Genomic DNA, 15,591 nt, shown 5'->3' with positions numbered 1-15,591 from the left:
CTCACAAGAGGCCGCTATATCAGGGTCCCTTCAGCAGAATCTTGCTGGCATGTGCAATAGTATCTGGGTTTGGTGGCTGATGATGGGATGGATCCCCGGTTGGGGTAGTCTCTGGATAGTCCATCCTTTCAAGTGTTCCCCTTTCTCAGTCCTTTGGCCTTGTGGTGATTGAGTAGCCCGCTGCCTGTAATTCCTGAGCAGGAACCACCAAGGCTTTTGCAGTGACTCAAATCTATCTGGTGGCCTTACCTACCATTCTTTCTCACAGGCCAATGCCAGGTGCCTAAACCCTGAGAAGCTACACAATCAGTTTCCTAAGGACTGCCTTCTACACCATTAAGTATTTGTGGGACATCTAGTGGAGTTCTTTCTACCATGCCATTAAAAGATACAATTAGAGTCTTGATTTTAATATGCCCCTTGATGTCATTAGTGCAACAAAAAGGCAAACCTCTACTACCTAATTAACCACTTGAAAACTCCCACTGAGATAAACTGTAGGAGCTCTAGAATACATCCCTAAGCAGTATTCAGAGGTTAAGCTGTGTGCATGGAAATGCTCAGCTAATGCAGATGGGAAAACCAGGTGTGGGAGAGGCTACCTGTAACTCCAGCACTTGGGAGGCTGAGGCAAGGAGGGCTACAGGGAATCTGAGGCTAGCCGGGTGATCTGATGCGACTCCCCATAACCCCGCTCCAACAAAACAGCAAACAGAAACCCAAATAGTCAATGCCAATACAAGACTGTAAGACGTATTATAAGAATTACAGAAATGTAGTAAAGTAAGTGGAAACTTAGATGCACTTATGAACCTATGCATGTGCAGAGAAGGCTTAGCCCAGACCATGGACACACAGAAGGTGACACAGCTACAGTACCATGACACTAACACAGCTGCAGGAGAGCCTGCGATGTGTGGCTGTGGCCTTGGGCAATCAGGCTAATTTCTCCTCATCCTTGCTTACCTGGAGCAGGAGCTTTCTTGTTTCTTCCCAAAGCTTGTAATTGGAGTCACTGCCTGAAGAGCCGTCTGATTCAACTTGATGGCTACTGCCTAAAGGTAAGCCACAGGAGACATGCTCAGTCCAGGAAGGGACGCCTCCTTGCAGGAGTGCAGGCAGTTGTTAGTTACCTCTGGGTTGTCTGTCAGGTAGATCTGCCTGGAGATGTTGTTTATTGCACATATCCACTGTGGAGGACATTAGAAAGAATACTGAATCTCTCTCTGTCTCTGTCTCACACAACACACATGGACACGGACACAGACAGACAGACAGACAGACAGGCGTGAGAAAGACAAAGCTTTACCTCTTCATATTCCTTCCTGCTCTCTGCTTGGAGAATTATTCCCCTGAAACAAACAAGGTATCAGGAACACAGGGCCTGGCAGAAGCAGAGTCCTTGGAAGAGGTAAGGCCATTGTGAAGGGGGAATGCCTCCCAGGTCTCAGGACCTGAGGAATGTTCTTTATAGCAACTTGACCCCAGGAAAGCAGTGTTTGGGATGGAAGGGAAATGGGGTTGCAGGCTGGCTCTTCCACCAGCGCACTGCACCATCTAGCCTCTGCTTCCTCCTCTGCGTGAGAAGACTGGACTTAACCCATCTAGCCTATGACTATAGTGTGGTCTGTCTCGATCCTCTTCTTAGATTCCGACAGGACAGTATTCATCCTTCTCAAAGATACAACTTGGTATCTAAGAACCGAGAGTCCATGGGCTGAAGGCATTCCACCTTCACAATGGCCATACCTCTTTCAAGGACTCTGCTCCTACCTCTTCCTTATATCTGTGGCAGAAGGAACACAGACACCATTTCTGTTTTGCATCTGAGGAGACCCAGGCCCAGGGATACTCAGTAACTGCTCTGCTAACTTGGGGAGGGACAGGTTCCCACTGTTTCACCACCACCTTGTGGGCGTTCCTTGGATTTGGAACTCTGAACACAAACTTAAACCACTGTTGCACACAGAGAGGAGCCACCGGGATGGAATCTACTGGGATAACTCCAGGCTACCACATTTTGAGGTATGGCTTCTTTGGGCCACTAAGGTCCCCAGGTGTTAGGACCTTGTGATTAAGTGGCATGTCTGTGGCAGGCTGTGCTGTTCACACTTCTTGTCCTGATGTAAGATGGCTCCTTGGGCAGTTTCCTTCCTGCTCTCCTTAGCCTTGCCCCTAACAAACAGGAGTCACAGCTTTCCCACGTCTACCTCTGCTGACAAGCATCTGGTTCTACATTTGTTGGATATACACACATGTCTCCTTCCAAAACTCAGAGCTGGCTTCTCACTGGGGCTCCTGAATAAGGTGAGCTGGAGCAGAAATCACCTGCATCCATTTAGAGAACAGAAGACCATTCTCTGGAAGTACAAAGCCCGGAGTGTAGCCTCCCCTGAGGAGGACTGGCACAGGGGAACTAGAGCTAGCAGCCTTCGGTAAGGGCACTTCCTACACTGTCCTCCCAAATAAGCTATGAGGCATACGGTTTGCCACTGGGAGTGGAGATCTGGAAGCAGTATCGTCGGTCTTCACAATCCACCGCCATCACAGAGCAGTTGTCCAGATCCTGAATCAAGCCTCCAGCCACAGCGCCTCTGGGCTGGCACATGAGGTTCCCGCCTTGGGTGAAGAAGTACAGCCTCTCCCACGTGGTGGTGACCAGTCCCGTCTTGCTGTGGGAATTGTATGTCAAGGTCCATTAACACTAGGGCATGGGGACAGCAACCCCATACCATCTGCCTGTTCTTAGGAACTGGCAACATTTTAGAAATGCCTTTGCATTAAAAGAAAACCTTAAAACTCACTTTGTGAATCGTGGCAGAAATACCTTTGTTTGAGTCATGGGGAAGCCTAGGTTCTGCTCCGTGAGGAAGAGCACACCAATGCCAGCTCCGCAAGCACACATGCTTACCCCTCCCCCGAGTGCGGCCAAACTTGGCTTCCAAACCCACTACCTTAACTAGAATCTGTCCTCCACAATCATTTCTCTGGGATATAGTACTCAACTATACTGATTCTACCAGTCACCAGGGTCTCATTTGGTGTACTGTATATAAGAGAAAAATACAGCTTCTTGGCAAAAGCATCAAAATTTTGTGCATTTTCCCCCTACAGAACTAATGGGAACAGTCTCACACAGATTAGCCTGGGAGAGGTACCACCTGCAGAAAGAGCTAGCCATTACGTCAGATAAACCGAATGGTAAGAACATTTGGTTTAATGTTTTCTAAATAGAAAGTATATGCAAGGCACTATGTGTCTTGTTCCAATAATTTTTTAATGGCAACTGTTAACCCTGGAGGGGTCCCAACATACTAGAATGCCATTCAATGAGGTAGGTGCCGCAGACAGAGGTCGCCTACATCTCAGCCAAATCAGCCACCAATACCAACGCTCTCCATACCCTATGGCCGCGGCCTCTTGGGGTCTGGAGTAGTTACACCTGACAATCCTTTACTCCAGATGGACATTTAAAGACAAGACCATGCCAGGCAGAATTCAATCTGGAGGGACTTAACTGACCATGACTCTGTGACACTGCTCCTACCTGCCGGCCAGCAGGGGCCAAGGGCTGCAACAGTAGTTGACAACATTTAAGTGACTATGACGCCTAAACAAGGGTGGCCTGCAACACGTGGAGTCAAGGGCACTGACCCCAGGTTCTTATGGTTTGGTTTCTCAGCCACAGCTCAGTGCAGCTTGGAACCTGGGCCCCAGAAGCTTCCCAAGTCCGGCAGGAGTGGGAGTTCATCCTTTGCTGACTACAAGTACACACAACCTCACTGGCGACCCGAGAGACGGGCTCTGGGGCTACTTCCCAGGGAAAGCTGAGTTCAGCAAAGTGTGCATGGCACTCTCACTTTCTGAGATTGAGGTAACCAGTCTTCTGGATGAGGTTCCTGTTGATCTGCGCTGTGGCCACATCAATGTCCGGAATATAAACAGATTCACTGACTGAAAGCAACTCTTGCTGGGACACCCGCATCTTGTCTGCCTCAGCTTCCAGTTCCACCTGAATGCTTAAGACAGAAGGTTTCAGGTCAGCCACTCTCCACAGGCCGACTCACCACTCCTAAGCCATGGGTGGCAGGGTCTGCCTCACCCACTGAGGCATCCTGCATTATAGACAGAGCCACTAGTTTCCCATGGAGCCACAGCTCTTTACCTTCTTTAGTAATGCCCAGAAAGCTGCATTACCAGAAGTGACGTAAGCCCACCATTCTAGAACAACACTGCTTCAGGGGTACCACATTCAGTTATCTGATGCAGATCTTAGGAACTGCTCTGTGAGCCTGTCCTCGGGTCCAAGTACAGATAGCCTATCAAAGTCCCTCCATCCCGTGAGGAAAGGAACGGAAAAACACTGCCTAACTCAGGCTTTGAGAAGGCTCTAAGAGACAGGAATGGCCAGGAAATATGAAGGTACAATGGTAACTCAAGGCCAAGGCTTGCCCTAAGACAGTCATTATATGCCCTGAGATGGCTCAGGCTCATTGGTCAAGGACTGCTCACGGGGGATACGGGAGCCAATGACCAGGCTCTGGTGTGACAGTCCTGGTTCACATGCACATACGCTCATGTATAGAAAAACTGGAACTTTTGCATGAAACAGGAGCTTTTCTTTTTGCCTCATCAGACTCTCCGTACTGGTGACTGATGCAGGTTGTAAAGTCTAGGACAGAAATCCCCAGATGACCCACATATCCGAGGACGCGCACTAGAGATAAGGAGATCCACTTCGCACCAAGTTACACGAGAAGACAGCGCCATGGCAGTCAGGAATGTGAGACAGACATGTGCAGCAGAGTCACAATGACCAGTTTCTCAAGGGCAGAGCTCAGGATTTCCTCTTCTCTAAGCCTGGACATTCCACCCAGCTCTCAAGTTTGCCTAGGTGGGAGTTCAGCTCTTCCGACATCTGAATTGACCAGGTACTCCTCTACTGAGATGGGGGGACTGGCACTAATGAACAAACCTCACTGGCATAACCTGCTACTCACTGCCAAGGTGAGAAAGGGTTAGCATGTGTGTGTGTGTGTGTGTGTGTGTGTGTGTGTGTGTGTGGTCTCACCATGTAGAGCAGGCTGGCCTCAAACTCACAGAGTTTGCCTGCCTTTGCCTCCTGAGTACTGGGATTAAAGGTATGTACCACTGTGCCCGGGCAAGGTGGAGACAGGAACAGGAGGACAGCCACATCCAGGATTCTTGGGGCAGTCAGGGGACAGACCCACCGAGGTCCTTCAGATTGTGTGGAGAGATTCATCTCTTGAAAGGAGTGTGTCCTCGGAGGCACGCTCAAGTGCAGCAGCATGACCCTGGGCACACTCTTCCGGTTTAGTAGCTGCTCTGCTCTCCCAAGCCTCCTACAGATAGTCTCAAAACCCTACGCCAACCAGAAACCCCCAAGACCCCAGAGAACACAGCAGGGAAAGAACTGCTCACCTGCAAAGCCGGCTGGCTTTGGTTTTGTTTAAGTATTTTTCTAGCATGCACAAAGAAGTATATCACCGTGGGGTTAAGGACTAAAAACGCCCAGCTCTTCAGGGTGGCTGAAACCATGCTGCCTGTCCGGTCCTCAGCTGATTTCTGAAAACGTGAGCACCTAGGCTACCGAGTCCCCCTGCAGGAATGCAAAGCTGTCGTGCCGGCACCAGACGAGGCCCGAGGCCTCCTGTGGGTGGGCTGCACCTGTTGCACAGCGTGGCAGCACAAGATCCTCCTGCCTGGAGAACGCTGCTGGCGTTCAAGTGCTAATGTCAGGCACAGCGATGCATGAGCACCTCTAACCCCATCACTCAGGAAGCAAAGGCAGAACAGAGGCAGGCAGATCTTTCTGAGTTTGGGGCTACCCTGGTCTACATGGCAAGTTCCAGGCCAGCCAGGGCTACAAAATGAAACCCTGCCTAAAAAATACAAAACAGAAACTTCATACTTAGGAGATGAGAGAACGAGCCCTCTTACAGAATGGCAGGTTCTGTACTGTGCTCTAACATTCCCCAGGACTAACCAACTACACAGGAAGAAAGTGACGACGTGGATTTCACAAACTGCTCTCTGGCATCACTGTAAGTCTGACCGTTGTCTCTCCCTGCTGCTAGGTACTAGGCAAGCTCAGGGCTTGGTACTGGTTCTTCAGGGTTTACCTTCATGTTCAGAGCCTCTGACGGACTTGTGCCTGACTAAATTTCTCCTGGCCCTCTTCAGCTATCTGGGATGTAACAGCGTCAGGAAAACTTCCCCATTTCCACATGAAGATCCCACATTCGTCACCTCCAGGCTGTGTATTTCCCCCTTTGGGGGCAGGGTGAGAGGTTCTGAAAGGGTCTCATGTGCTCCAGGCTGGCCTTGAACTCTGGCCTTCCTGTCTCCTCTTGCTGCCATCTTTTATCTCTTAAACTATAGCACCACCTCCCCACACCCAACCCACACATCAGTCTGCACAGATATTCAGAGTGACACAGCCATGCTTTGGTGAAACTAGTCTGCACATGTGAGCCACCTCACTCTCAGGTGAGGTGAAGGGGTCAGGGAAGGGGCAGAGGCAGGAGCCCGGAGCTGAGACAGCCCTCCCAACCACCAAGCATGAGGAAAGTGATGGGGGTTTGAAGTGTGCACTCCATGGCTGCACCACAGCTCACTGAAGTAAATGCGAAGGCTAGGGTAGACTAGTACGACAGCTAGAACTTCCTGAAAAGTCAAAGCACTTCTGGTTGCAGATCCCACAATCCCAGAGGCTAACTTCCACCTCTCACAAGCTCAGAGCATGTGACAGTCACACATCAACACAAGCGATTCTGACACCAACAGTGCCTGGGCTCCACGGGAAGTCCAAGTTTTCATGCTGGGAGAGCCTGGCCTGCTACAGGGAATGGGGCTCTGCTGACCTCTGAAGGCAGAAGCCTCCCCCACCTCCCACTGGGAAGACAGGACCAGGCCTCGCCTGAGAGCAACATTACCTCTGAACCATGTCTTTAACAGATGATAAGAAACCGTCCATACTTTTGGAGAACATCTCTGCTCCTCTCTTGAAAAAGTTGATCTGAAAGATACAATTGCAGTACTCTGAGCATCAGCTGGGAGGGTAAGTGGCCAGTTCCCTCACTGTGAGACCTTGTGGGACCGCTGAGGGTCGCCAGCCCCCCCTGCTGGTAATCAGGCGGCATCTCTCCAGCGCCTACCTCCAGCACACTGGTTGAGAAGGCCCAAGTTTGTAGTGGAGAAGGGGGAGCCTGGCAACCTTGTGGCATCTCCATCAGGAGACAGATGCTCAGACCCAGCGGCGCACGGAAGGACGGGCATCTGATGGAGTACAGCATGACATGCCCGTCCTCGCTGAGGGCATCCATCTAGCTGCCTGAGCACACTCACTGAGCCCTACATCGCACACACGGACAGATGGTGAACTGAACCCAGTTTTAAGAGGCTCTTCTCAGCACAGCACTAGAGGGGACCTGGCATCAAGCAGCTGCTAAGACAAGCGAGGCAGTCTGCTCCCCAGGATTCTCTGCCTATGGGAAAGTGGTACCCTGACGACCTGGGAAGTTGGAATGAAACTGCAGGTTTGGTGCTGAAGGAAGGACTTGCTTCATTTCCTAGGTCTGGGTGCCAACACATGTGCCAGGCCAGGCGTGGCAAAGAGAGATGGTAAGAATGCAGCTGCCAAGCCTGAAAAGTTCAGCCTACCTCTCTTGCGAAGGCTTTCCTAGCTGTGACACAAGACTGCAAAGACAGGAAGACCTTAGCCTTGGCTCGTCTGGAAGCCCAGTGTGGCCTGAGTGGTGTTATCAGCAGTGTCTGGATATTCTTCCCTCTAATCCGAGAACCCGGGAATGTGTGCACCTGTCCTTAGGTCTGGGGGGGGGGTGGGGTATGGACAGCCGAAGAACACGATTATCCCCATGCAGTAATACACATGTGGGAAGCTCTGGCCTGCTGACCTCTAATGCAGATTAACATTGTAAATCCATTCCAATCCCTGCAACATCAAATACCGAACGATACTCATCAGTTAGTTTTCATCTTTTAAGTCAGCCTTTGGCATTTCTAATGGCTTGGCATCTGGGTTTCTTGTCCTTCCCCACTGCCCTCCTTTGGAGCATGGCCTCTGACTTGCTCTCCAGTTACTGTGAGCTCTCTGGGGCGACCCAATCCCAAGCACAGGATAAATGGAGGGGCTACAGCCCCACTGCCTAGGGCTGACCCTGTTGATTCCACACGAGAGGTCACTTACACACTCCAGGGCTGTTGAGATGGCTCAGAGCACCTGTCCCCACATCTGCAGGACTCACATGATAGAAGGAACGGATTCCTGAAGTTGTCCTGTCCTTCCACATGCATGCAGGACATGTGCAAGCTCCCCTCCACACACACACACACACACACACACACACACACACACACACACACACACACAGTGTGATTTTGGAAAACTCATACAACTGATAAAAACCTCCATCCAGAGGCTGTGGAACTGAAATCTATTTCAAGCCTATCTTCTGAGAACCAGAGAAGCCACAGAAGGTACAACCCACGTCCCTAAGCAGGTGACAAGGCCTGGGCAGTCTACCAAGTGGGCCTGCCAACAGCTGGGGGCAGTGCTCACACACCATCAGCTAGCATAGGCAGTGCCCACAGGCTACCTGAGGGCTGAGGCACAGCACATACTTCTGAGTCACACAACAACTCACAGCGTCAGGCAACACTCAGCCAAGAACTCTAGCTCTGAGTCTCGAATGAGGAGAGTTTCCAGGTGAAACACAAAATGCCCCTCCCCAGTCTTCTGCCACAGCACCTGATGGTACAGCCCCGCCCTCCCAGGCCCCCAGGCCGGGGCTGCATGTGTGCCAGCACTGAACTCTCCTGTTCCCTCCTGAAGCCAAACTACAATCATTTTCAAAAGCTTGGCTTGGAGAGCTGGTGTAGTCCTCGGCTGGGAGAAAGCATGGGACCTGCTGGCCATATCCCTAGGGTGCTGTGAAACGGTCCACCACCAAGCAAGCTCTGTAGACTGGAGACAATATACAAACCTTCCCTCTCCATGCTCCTGGGCTTGTGAGTGAGCAGGGATTACTGCCCCAGCAAGGGCTGCCAGGCAGGGAGGGTACACAGGACATAATCACAGAGAGCAAAGAGCACAGTTCTCTAATATGGCCAGGCCAGTTGTCGGGTCCAAGGTGTAAGAAAAGAGGGACAGAGAGGCAGCATGGTGCCCATTGTGTGGGAGGTGGGTGGCCCTGCCCAGGGCTGAAGGCCCCAACAGGCCTGTACTTAGATGACAGAGAGGCCAGACTGCCCGATTTAAGTTAATACCTCTGTAGGTATAAGCTGACTTCAGTGAACTCCCCATCCAACATGTAGCAACTACATCAGGAAAAGACAGTTGTGTCTGGCTGCTTAAAGATGCCCGGATACCTGCCCCTCTTCCCCTTAGTGAAGCTGATGGATTTCTTTTGAAATACATGTAATTTAAAATGCATACAGAAGCCAGAGATGCTCACGTGTGTTCAATTGGTAACTGATCTTAGAAACATTTTGTTTCTTCACCTCATTTTCGGTTCTTGGATTATCAAATGACCTAAGAGTCTGGGTGCATTTGTTTTGTACAATGTAAGGGCTGAGAATCACGGAGGGGTAGAACAGGGAAAACTCATGCTGGCTCCTGCCACTCGCCTGTGCCATGGCAGCTAGGTCAACATCCTTTAACTGGAGCATCTCTAAGGTGCTCTAAGGATCAGCAGATCACTAACTAGGAGGGAAGATGCTGACTAAATCCCCGCCCACCCCCCCCCCCCCCCCCCGAGACTCAGAAAGCACAGGTACAATTCCCCACGCCCCGGGAGGGAGCACACGTGTGGTAACTTCAGGGGCGCGCCGTCTGCGAATGAGCCAGCCAGGGTGAGCCTGACCGTGCAGAGCAGGAAAGGAACATGCATACCCCGGCTCCTGGGTGGGGTGAGCCTGCGGTGTGGCTGTGTGGACACACAGGGCTCTGCACCAGCCATGCAGCCTGGGCAGAAAGCAGAACCAGGACTCGCTTTCTTGGAAGGCAGGCAGGCTCTTCCCTGAGGAAGGCCTGGGAGGAGGCCATGGCTTCCTGAACATATGGCCTCACAGGTCCAGCCCAGCTGGAAGCTCTGGTAACAGTTGAGCCCTAGGAACTTTCCTAGGGTACTGTGCATCTGTTGCCATGACAAGGCTTCCATTTCTCCTGATGGCTGCTTTGGGGTTTCCTCTCATGGGAAGGGGCTCCCCTACCTGTCCGTGGGCAAAGCCTATCAAGGGTTCCATCATGGCCGCCCGCTTGCGGTACTGCAGTGCGTTGAGTGCGCAGTAGTACTGAAGGGATGAGAGGTGCTGTTTCCGCCGGGCAGCCGCCACCTCTTTCACAACCTCCGTCTTCACCTGGGGAGAGGGAAAGGGAATCCAAGTTGCTCACAAGGTCTGGGAATCTTGCCAGAGCACAAACCTTCAGACATAGTTGGTTGTTCATCATAAACATTTTCATGGCCAGCATAATGGCACAGAGATAAGGTTCCACCTTAGCTTAAAAAGGAATCCCAATGGAATCACAACATGACAGCACCCGAGTCCCCGAGACTGGATGAGGCAAAGCCAATATCCTCCAAGTGGCAGTGCCCAAGAAACTCTTTGGGAAAATGGTTCAGCAACAAGTACTGAAGCCACACACAGTTTGGTTCATGCAAAAGTCTATAGTCCCAGGAAATGTTCAGCTCAAGGAAATCATGAGCTGAATAAGAAGTCTGAGCATGAAGGTAGATTCAGTTGCCTGGGGTAGTGAAACACAGAGAAAGTTGGGGGGTTGGTACACTGGCAGTCAAACAGGCGCTCCAGTGACTGATGAGTACAGGGTCAGACAGCAGGGCAGAGCACCACAAAGTCAATCAGCACACCATTAGGATTTACAGTGGCTCCGAAACAGTGCTTAGAATTGTGATAAGGCGTACACACGAGGTGCAGGAAAATGTGAGGGTCCAGACTCAGGAAAGGGGAAGAGTTCCACCACACAGCAGCAATGCCACAAGCTCACAGAAGTCACAGAAGGACATGAGGTCCATGGTGTGACTGAAGGAACACTCACCCTCTCGTTCTCCTTCTTCTTAGGGAGCCTGCTGTACTTTGCCATTGACAGGTCATGCTCTAAAATTAAAAGACACTTGAGCATCAGGAAGGGTTAAAGGGCAAGAACAACGGTTGTCTAGTCTGCCTCCACGACACTCATGCACAGCCGAAGCCCATGCACCAAAAATGGAAAGATGCCTACCGTTGCTGGCAAGTCCAAAGAGATCCTTCAAGGTGCTGACTTCTGGACAAGGGAAAAGACAAGATGTCAGAGCAGAGGAGCTGGAGCCATGTGAAGAAGCCAGGGCACATGCTCTGTCCACAGCCCCTCGCTCTTCAGCTCCCACAGACCCTGGCCTGGTGGCTACCGTCACACTTCACACCCAGGGGTCTGTAAGGGAGAAGGACTCCTGGGGATGGGTGGACAGGACACAGTCAGGTACTTATCCTGGAAACCTGGCCTATAAGCTAAAGCCCTCAAGTGTCTTAGGCCATCTTCCCTTACAATACGTTTCCTGTTGCCACCACTGTAGAAATCTGACTTATTAATCACCAGTGGGCATGGTGCTGGTTCCAGTGAAAATGACACAAACTGGCACGCTGCACAGCCACAAGCCAACACCAATAACCATGACCCCACAGCATGGCACCTCACCTGTCATACACAAGATGACTTAATCCCCAAACCAAACTGACAGAAAGGTCACCAAGAGAACGACGACAGCGAGAGGAAACACAGAGGAACACAGAACAGAGGAGACCCTGAAGGAGTTAGGATTGCCACCTTCCTGACACAATCCGCGCCAGTGTGGCAGACAAGAGAACACTTTATAGCCTCTCTGCTGGTCTCAGTCTCCCTGGGGCTGGGCTGCTCTCCCCTTCCCTCCCACATTCCGTTCTCTCTGCTTTTATTCCAATTAGAGCAGAGCTGTCTTCCAACAGCTTGCTAGTGTCTCCTGCTCTCCTCGGGTGTACAGATTCCGCTGGGCACAGATGAATGAAAGGCAGTAAAGCGGGCTGTGGTGGATGCTGTATGATATGAGATGGAGGCAGGAGCATCATAAGTTCAAGGCCAGTGTAAGCCAAACACAGCTCAGTGGCTCAAAGTGCTTGCTGCTCTTTTAGAGGGCTTGCTCAGGCTTGGTTCCTAGCACCTAGATGGGAGGTGCACAAGTATCTGTAACTCCAGTTCCAGGCCACCAGACGCCCTTTTCTGACTCTGGAGACCCCAGGCACACATATATACAATCAGGAAAAGCATCCATATGTAAAAACCACATTAATTTAAAATTAAACAGGCAGTAAGATGTATGCTAAGGCACCACCATGTAAGCAGACTGGGACTGGATTCACATTTGGCTGGGGCCAAATGCTTCAAGTTTCTGTCTTTGCGTCATGACAACAGGGTGATTTCATTAGGTTTTCATAGATAAGAAATGTTTGTTTTTACCACTAATTGAACAATTTTATTCTCCTTTGCAAAAGAATGGCCATTGTAAGCAATTGTAAACTCAAGATTCTAGACCTCAGTCGTTGGTCAGGAAGGCCACTGTCACAAGGGCTGCTGGACATGCTCAGTCTAGGCTGTGTACCCCGCCCCCTCTGCTCCAGACACACAGGACAGACCTGCAGTCTGGCAGATACATTACTTCTTTTTCCCTTTAGACTTTTTTGAGGCAAGGTCTCATGTAACTAGGCTGGCCTCATGCTTGGTCTGTAGCCGAAGATGACCATGAGCAGGCTCATCTTCCTGACTATGTCTCTCAGGCGCTGGGAAGGCCGGTGCGCACCATCAAACCAGTTCATTACTTTGTACTTTTTAATTATGAAATATTAGGGTTGTCAAAGGGGCACTGGGCGGGGCCTAAAGCAGTGCAATCATTGTCATAACCTCAGGTGACACAAGGACGGCCAGCAGGAATTCCATTTTTAGTATTTGCCCATGCATTTACTATAGCTTCTCTACCTAGAAGAGAATGGAAGATTACATATTTTAAATTAAGGTTATTATCTTTTATAAACATGTCTGTCTGTGTACCACGTGCATGCCTGTTGCCCATGGAGGCCAGAAGGCAGTGTCATATCTTCTGGAACTAGAGTCATAGACAGTTGTAGGCCACCATTTGGTTTCTGGGAACCAACTTGGGTCTTTTGCAAAAGCAGCCAGTGCTCTTAACCACTGAGCATTTCTTCAGCCCAATAGTGTGTGGGTGTGTGTGTGTATTTTAAATTAAGGTTGTATTTTTTGGTTTTATTTGCTTTTAGTCAGTTTTCTCAAACACAATTCTTTTGTTTATGTGTTTGTATGTTTTTCTTTTTTCTAATATGGAATACTTCACAAATTCTCATGTCTTTGCACAGGGGTCATGCTAATCTTATCTATTGTTTCAATAACCATACACAATTCTTTACTATCTAAGTAATAAATGAAATTCAGGTCACCACAATTAGAGCATTTTGATTCTATTGCCAATTTTTCTCCAGATAATGAATTTTTACTCTTCATTTGGACTACTTCTGCTTTCAAATACATCTGAAATGACGGTACGGTTCTCCTTCAGTTTAAGAACTGAATCCACTTAGAAGGCTACTTGGTAGGGCACCACTTACACTTCCTCACTGAGCACTGAGCATGAGCTTCATGGGACTGTGCTCACAGGCATACCCCAGGCGCCAAGTGCTCGCGTCTGCCCTGCCCTCAGCCTCCACAGGGAGTGCCTGGCATCGCCCATCCTCCTCTCTCCAAGCTTCCACCTCACAGTCCTCGTGTCCATGCTTCTCAAGAGCAGCTGCCCCACCCTGACACCCCTAGCTACCTGCCAATGTCTACAGCACACTCAGGCTCCAGCTTAGACCGGCCACAACCAGGAGGTCCAAGACCCTCGGCCTCTGGAGTGCTTTCTCCAGTCCGTGGCCATCCCTTCTGCAGCCGCACTGCATGATATTACAATGATCTGCCTCTGTGTCTGTTTTGTTCTCCCTCTGTTGAACCAGGAACATAAAGAATCAAGAAAAATTTGCTGGCTGGGCGTGGTGGCGCACTCCTTTAGTCCCAGCACTCGGAAGGCAGAGGCAGGCGAATTTCTGAGTTCATGGTCAGCTTGGTCTACAAAGTGAGTTCCAGGACAGCCAGGGTTATACAGAGAAACCCTGTCTTGAAACACATACACCTCCACACCCCTAAAAGGAAAGGTTTGCTGGATGAAACTGCTTTAAAAGTATGATGGACAGCCTTGTGATGGAGGAGTGGATGCAGTAGGAATCTCCGGTAAGGAAGTGAACCTCCAGCACTGCACCTGCTACTTTACCTGTGAGATCCTTCTCTCGAAACTGTATAACGGGGAGAACCATAGTGTCTGCCAGTTGCTGGGCCAGCTCTGTGTGGAGACCATTGAGCTGAAAGCAAAAGGACTTAATTGAGAAAATTATACACATTATTACCAATATGGCTGCACTTCAGCAGGAGACCACCACAGACACTCCTGAGTGCCCAAGGGGCTCAGCTGGATGTCCTCAACACATGCCCTAGTACATGAAATGAGACAGGCCTGGAAGCGTGTTGATGAAGGCAGGGCTCCCGACTGTAGCATCAGTGAGGTTTGCTAAAGGCGTCTCTGGCTCAGTCGGTCGTCTTTGCTCTCTGTATTCTCAGACCAGGCAGCACCCTCCCAGAGCCCACACAGCGCATTGGCTGGCACTGACTGCAGGCTGCTGGCATGACTCTGTGGCTTGCCACCTCACCAGGCCTGTCAGGAACCTCGCTCACGAGGGCAACAGCCACACCAGAAAAACCAGCCTGCCGGGAACTGGTTAGGGTTGGCCCAACCTCACGCCCAGCAGAGAGCGAGCGTGACAGAGCGAGGATGGTACCATCTGTGTGCCAGCCTCCCATCGTGTACGCCATGAGCTTCCCTCGCCCTGTGAACTGGGGGTTCTCTGCGATCCTCATTTGACTCAAGGCAAACAACTCTCTAAATTCAGATCACAAATGACTGGACAGGGGATGTAACCATGGCTAGGAGTGAAATCTATCTTTTTCCTCAGCCCAGCACACACTGCTACCCAAACCTCACAATCTACAGACTGGGCACCAGCGATGGCCAGTGGAAGGGACTGTCTCTAAGAAGGTGACTAGGGGCAAGTAACTCAAGGTCATGTTTGGAGTCAGCAGTCGGCAAGGATGTCTTCAACAGTGAGGCTGCGTGCATACCACTACCCTGTGCATAATGCACTTATCCTATAGGGTTTGCCCTCTGGGGTCATAGGTTAAAGGGCAAAGGTCAAATCCTTTGCCAGGTCTGCAAACACCATTAATGTCTGTACTTCAGCCCGTTGCAGGGTGGCAACTTTCTTCTGAGAGGAATGCAAGAAGACAGCCATACTGGTAAGTGCCACTGGGGCTGGAGGGCTGGCGGTTTCCTAGAATGATCACAATAAGAAATGTAATGCTTTCATCGACAGCTACCTGAACATCAACAAGCACTCCTACTATGGTGACCGTGGGCTCAGGAA

At 50.5% G+C, this 15,591-nt stretch overlaps 1 protein-coding gene across 2 annotated transcripts in view; it reads right to left on the bottom strand.

The window, feature by feature from the left end:
- Positions 1–15,591, bottom strand: part of Appl2 (adaptor protein, phosphotyrosine interacting with PH domain and leucine zipper 2) — a 46,408-nt gene that overhangs the window by 8,617 nt on the left and 22,200 nt on the right. For both annotated transcript variants that reach the window (XM_021204581.1, XM_029542326.1), the window contains exons 5-14: positions 14,388–14,475; positions 11,282–11,323; positions 11,099–11,157; positions 10,255–10,401; positions 6,957–7,039; positions 3,861–4,019; positions 2,484–2,672; positions 1,310–1,352; positions 1,134–1,190; positions 967–1,055 (exon numbers count right to left, since the gene is read on the bottom strand). In XM_021204581.1, the coding sequence (XP_021060240.1) occupies positions 967–1,055; positions 1,134–1,190; positions 1,310–1,352; positions 2,484–2,672; positions 3,861–4,019; positions 6,957–7,039; positions 10,255–10,401; positions 11,099–11,157; positions 11,282–11,323; positions 14,388–14,475 (956 nt within the window). The remainder of the gene's footprint in view (positions 1–966; positions 1,056–1,133; positions 1,191–1,309; positions 1,353–2,483; positions 2,673–3,860; positions 4,020–6,956; positions 7,040–10,254; positions 10,402–11,098; positions 11,158–11,281; positions 11,324–14,387; positions 14,476–15,591) is intronic.

The sequence above is a fragment of the Mus pahari genome, chromosome 9 (assembly GCF_900095145.1).
Source record: "Mus pahari chromosome 9, PAHARI_EIJ_v1.1, whole genome shotgun sequence".
NCBI lineage: Eukaryota > Metazoa > Chordata > Mammalia > Rodentia > Muridae > Mus > Mus pahari.
The sequence above is the reverse complement of the archived record's forward strand: the minus strand, read 5'-3'. Positions and strand labels throughout refer to the sequence as shown.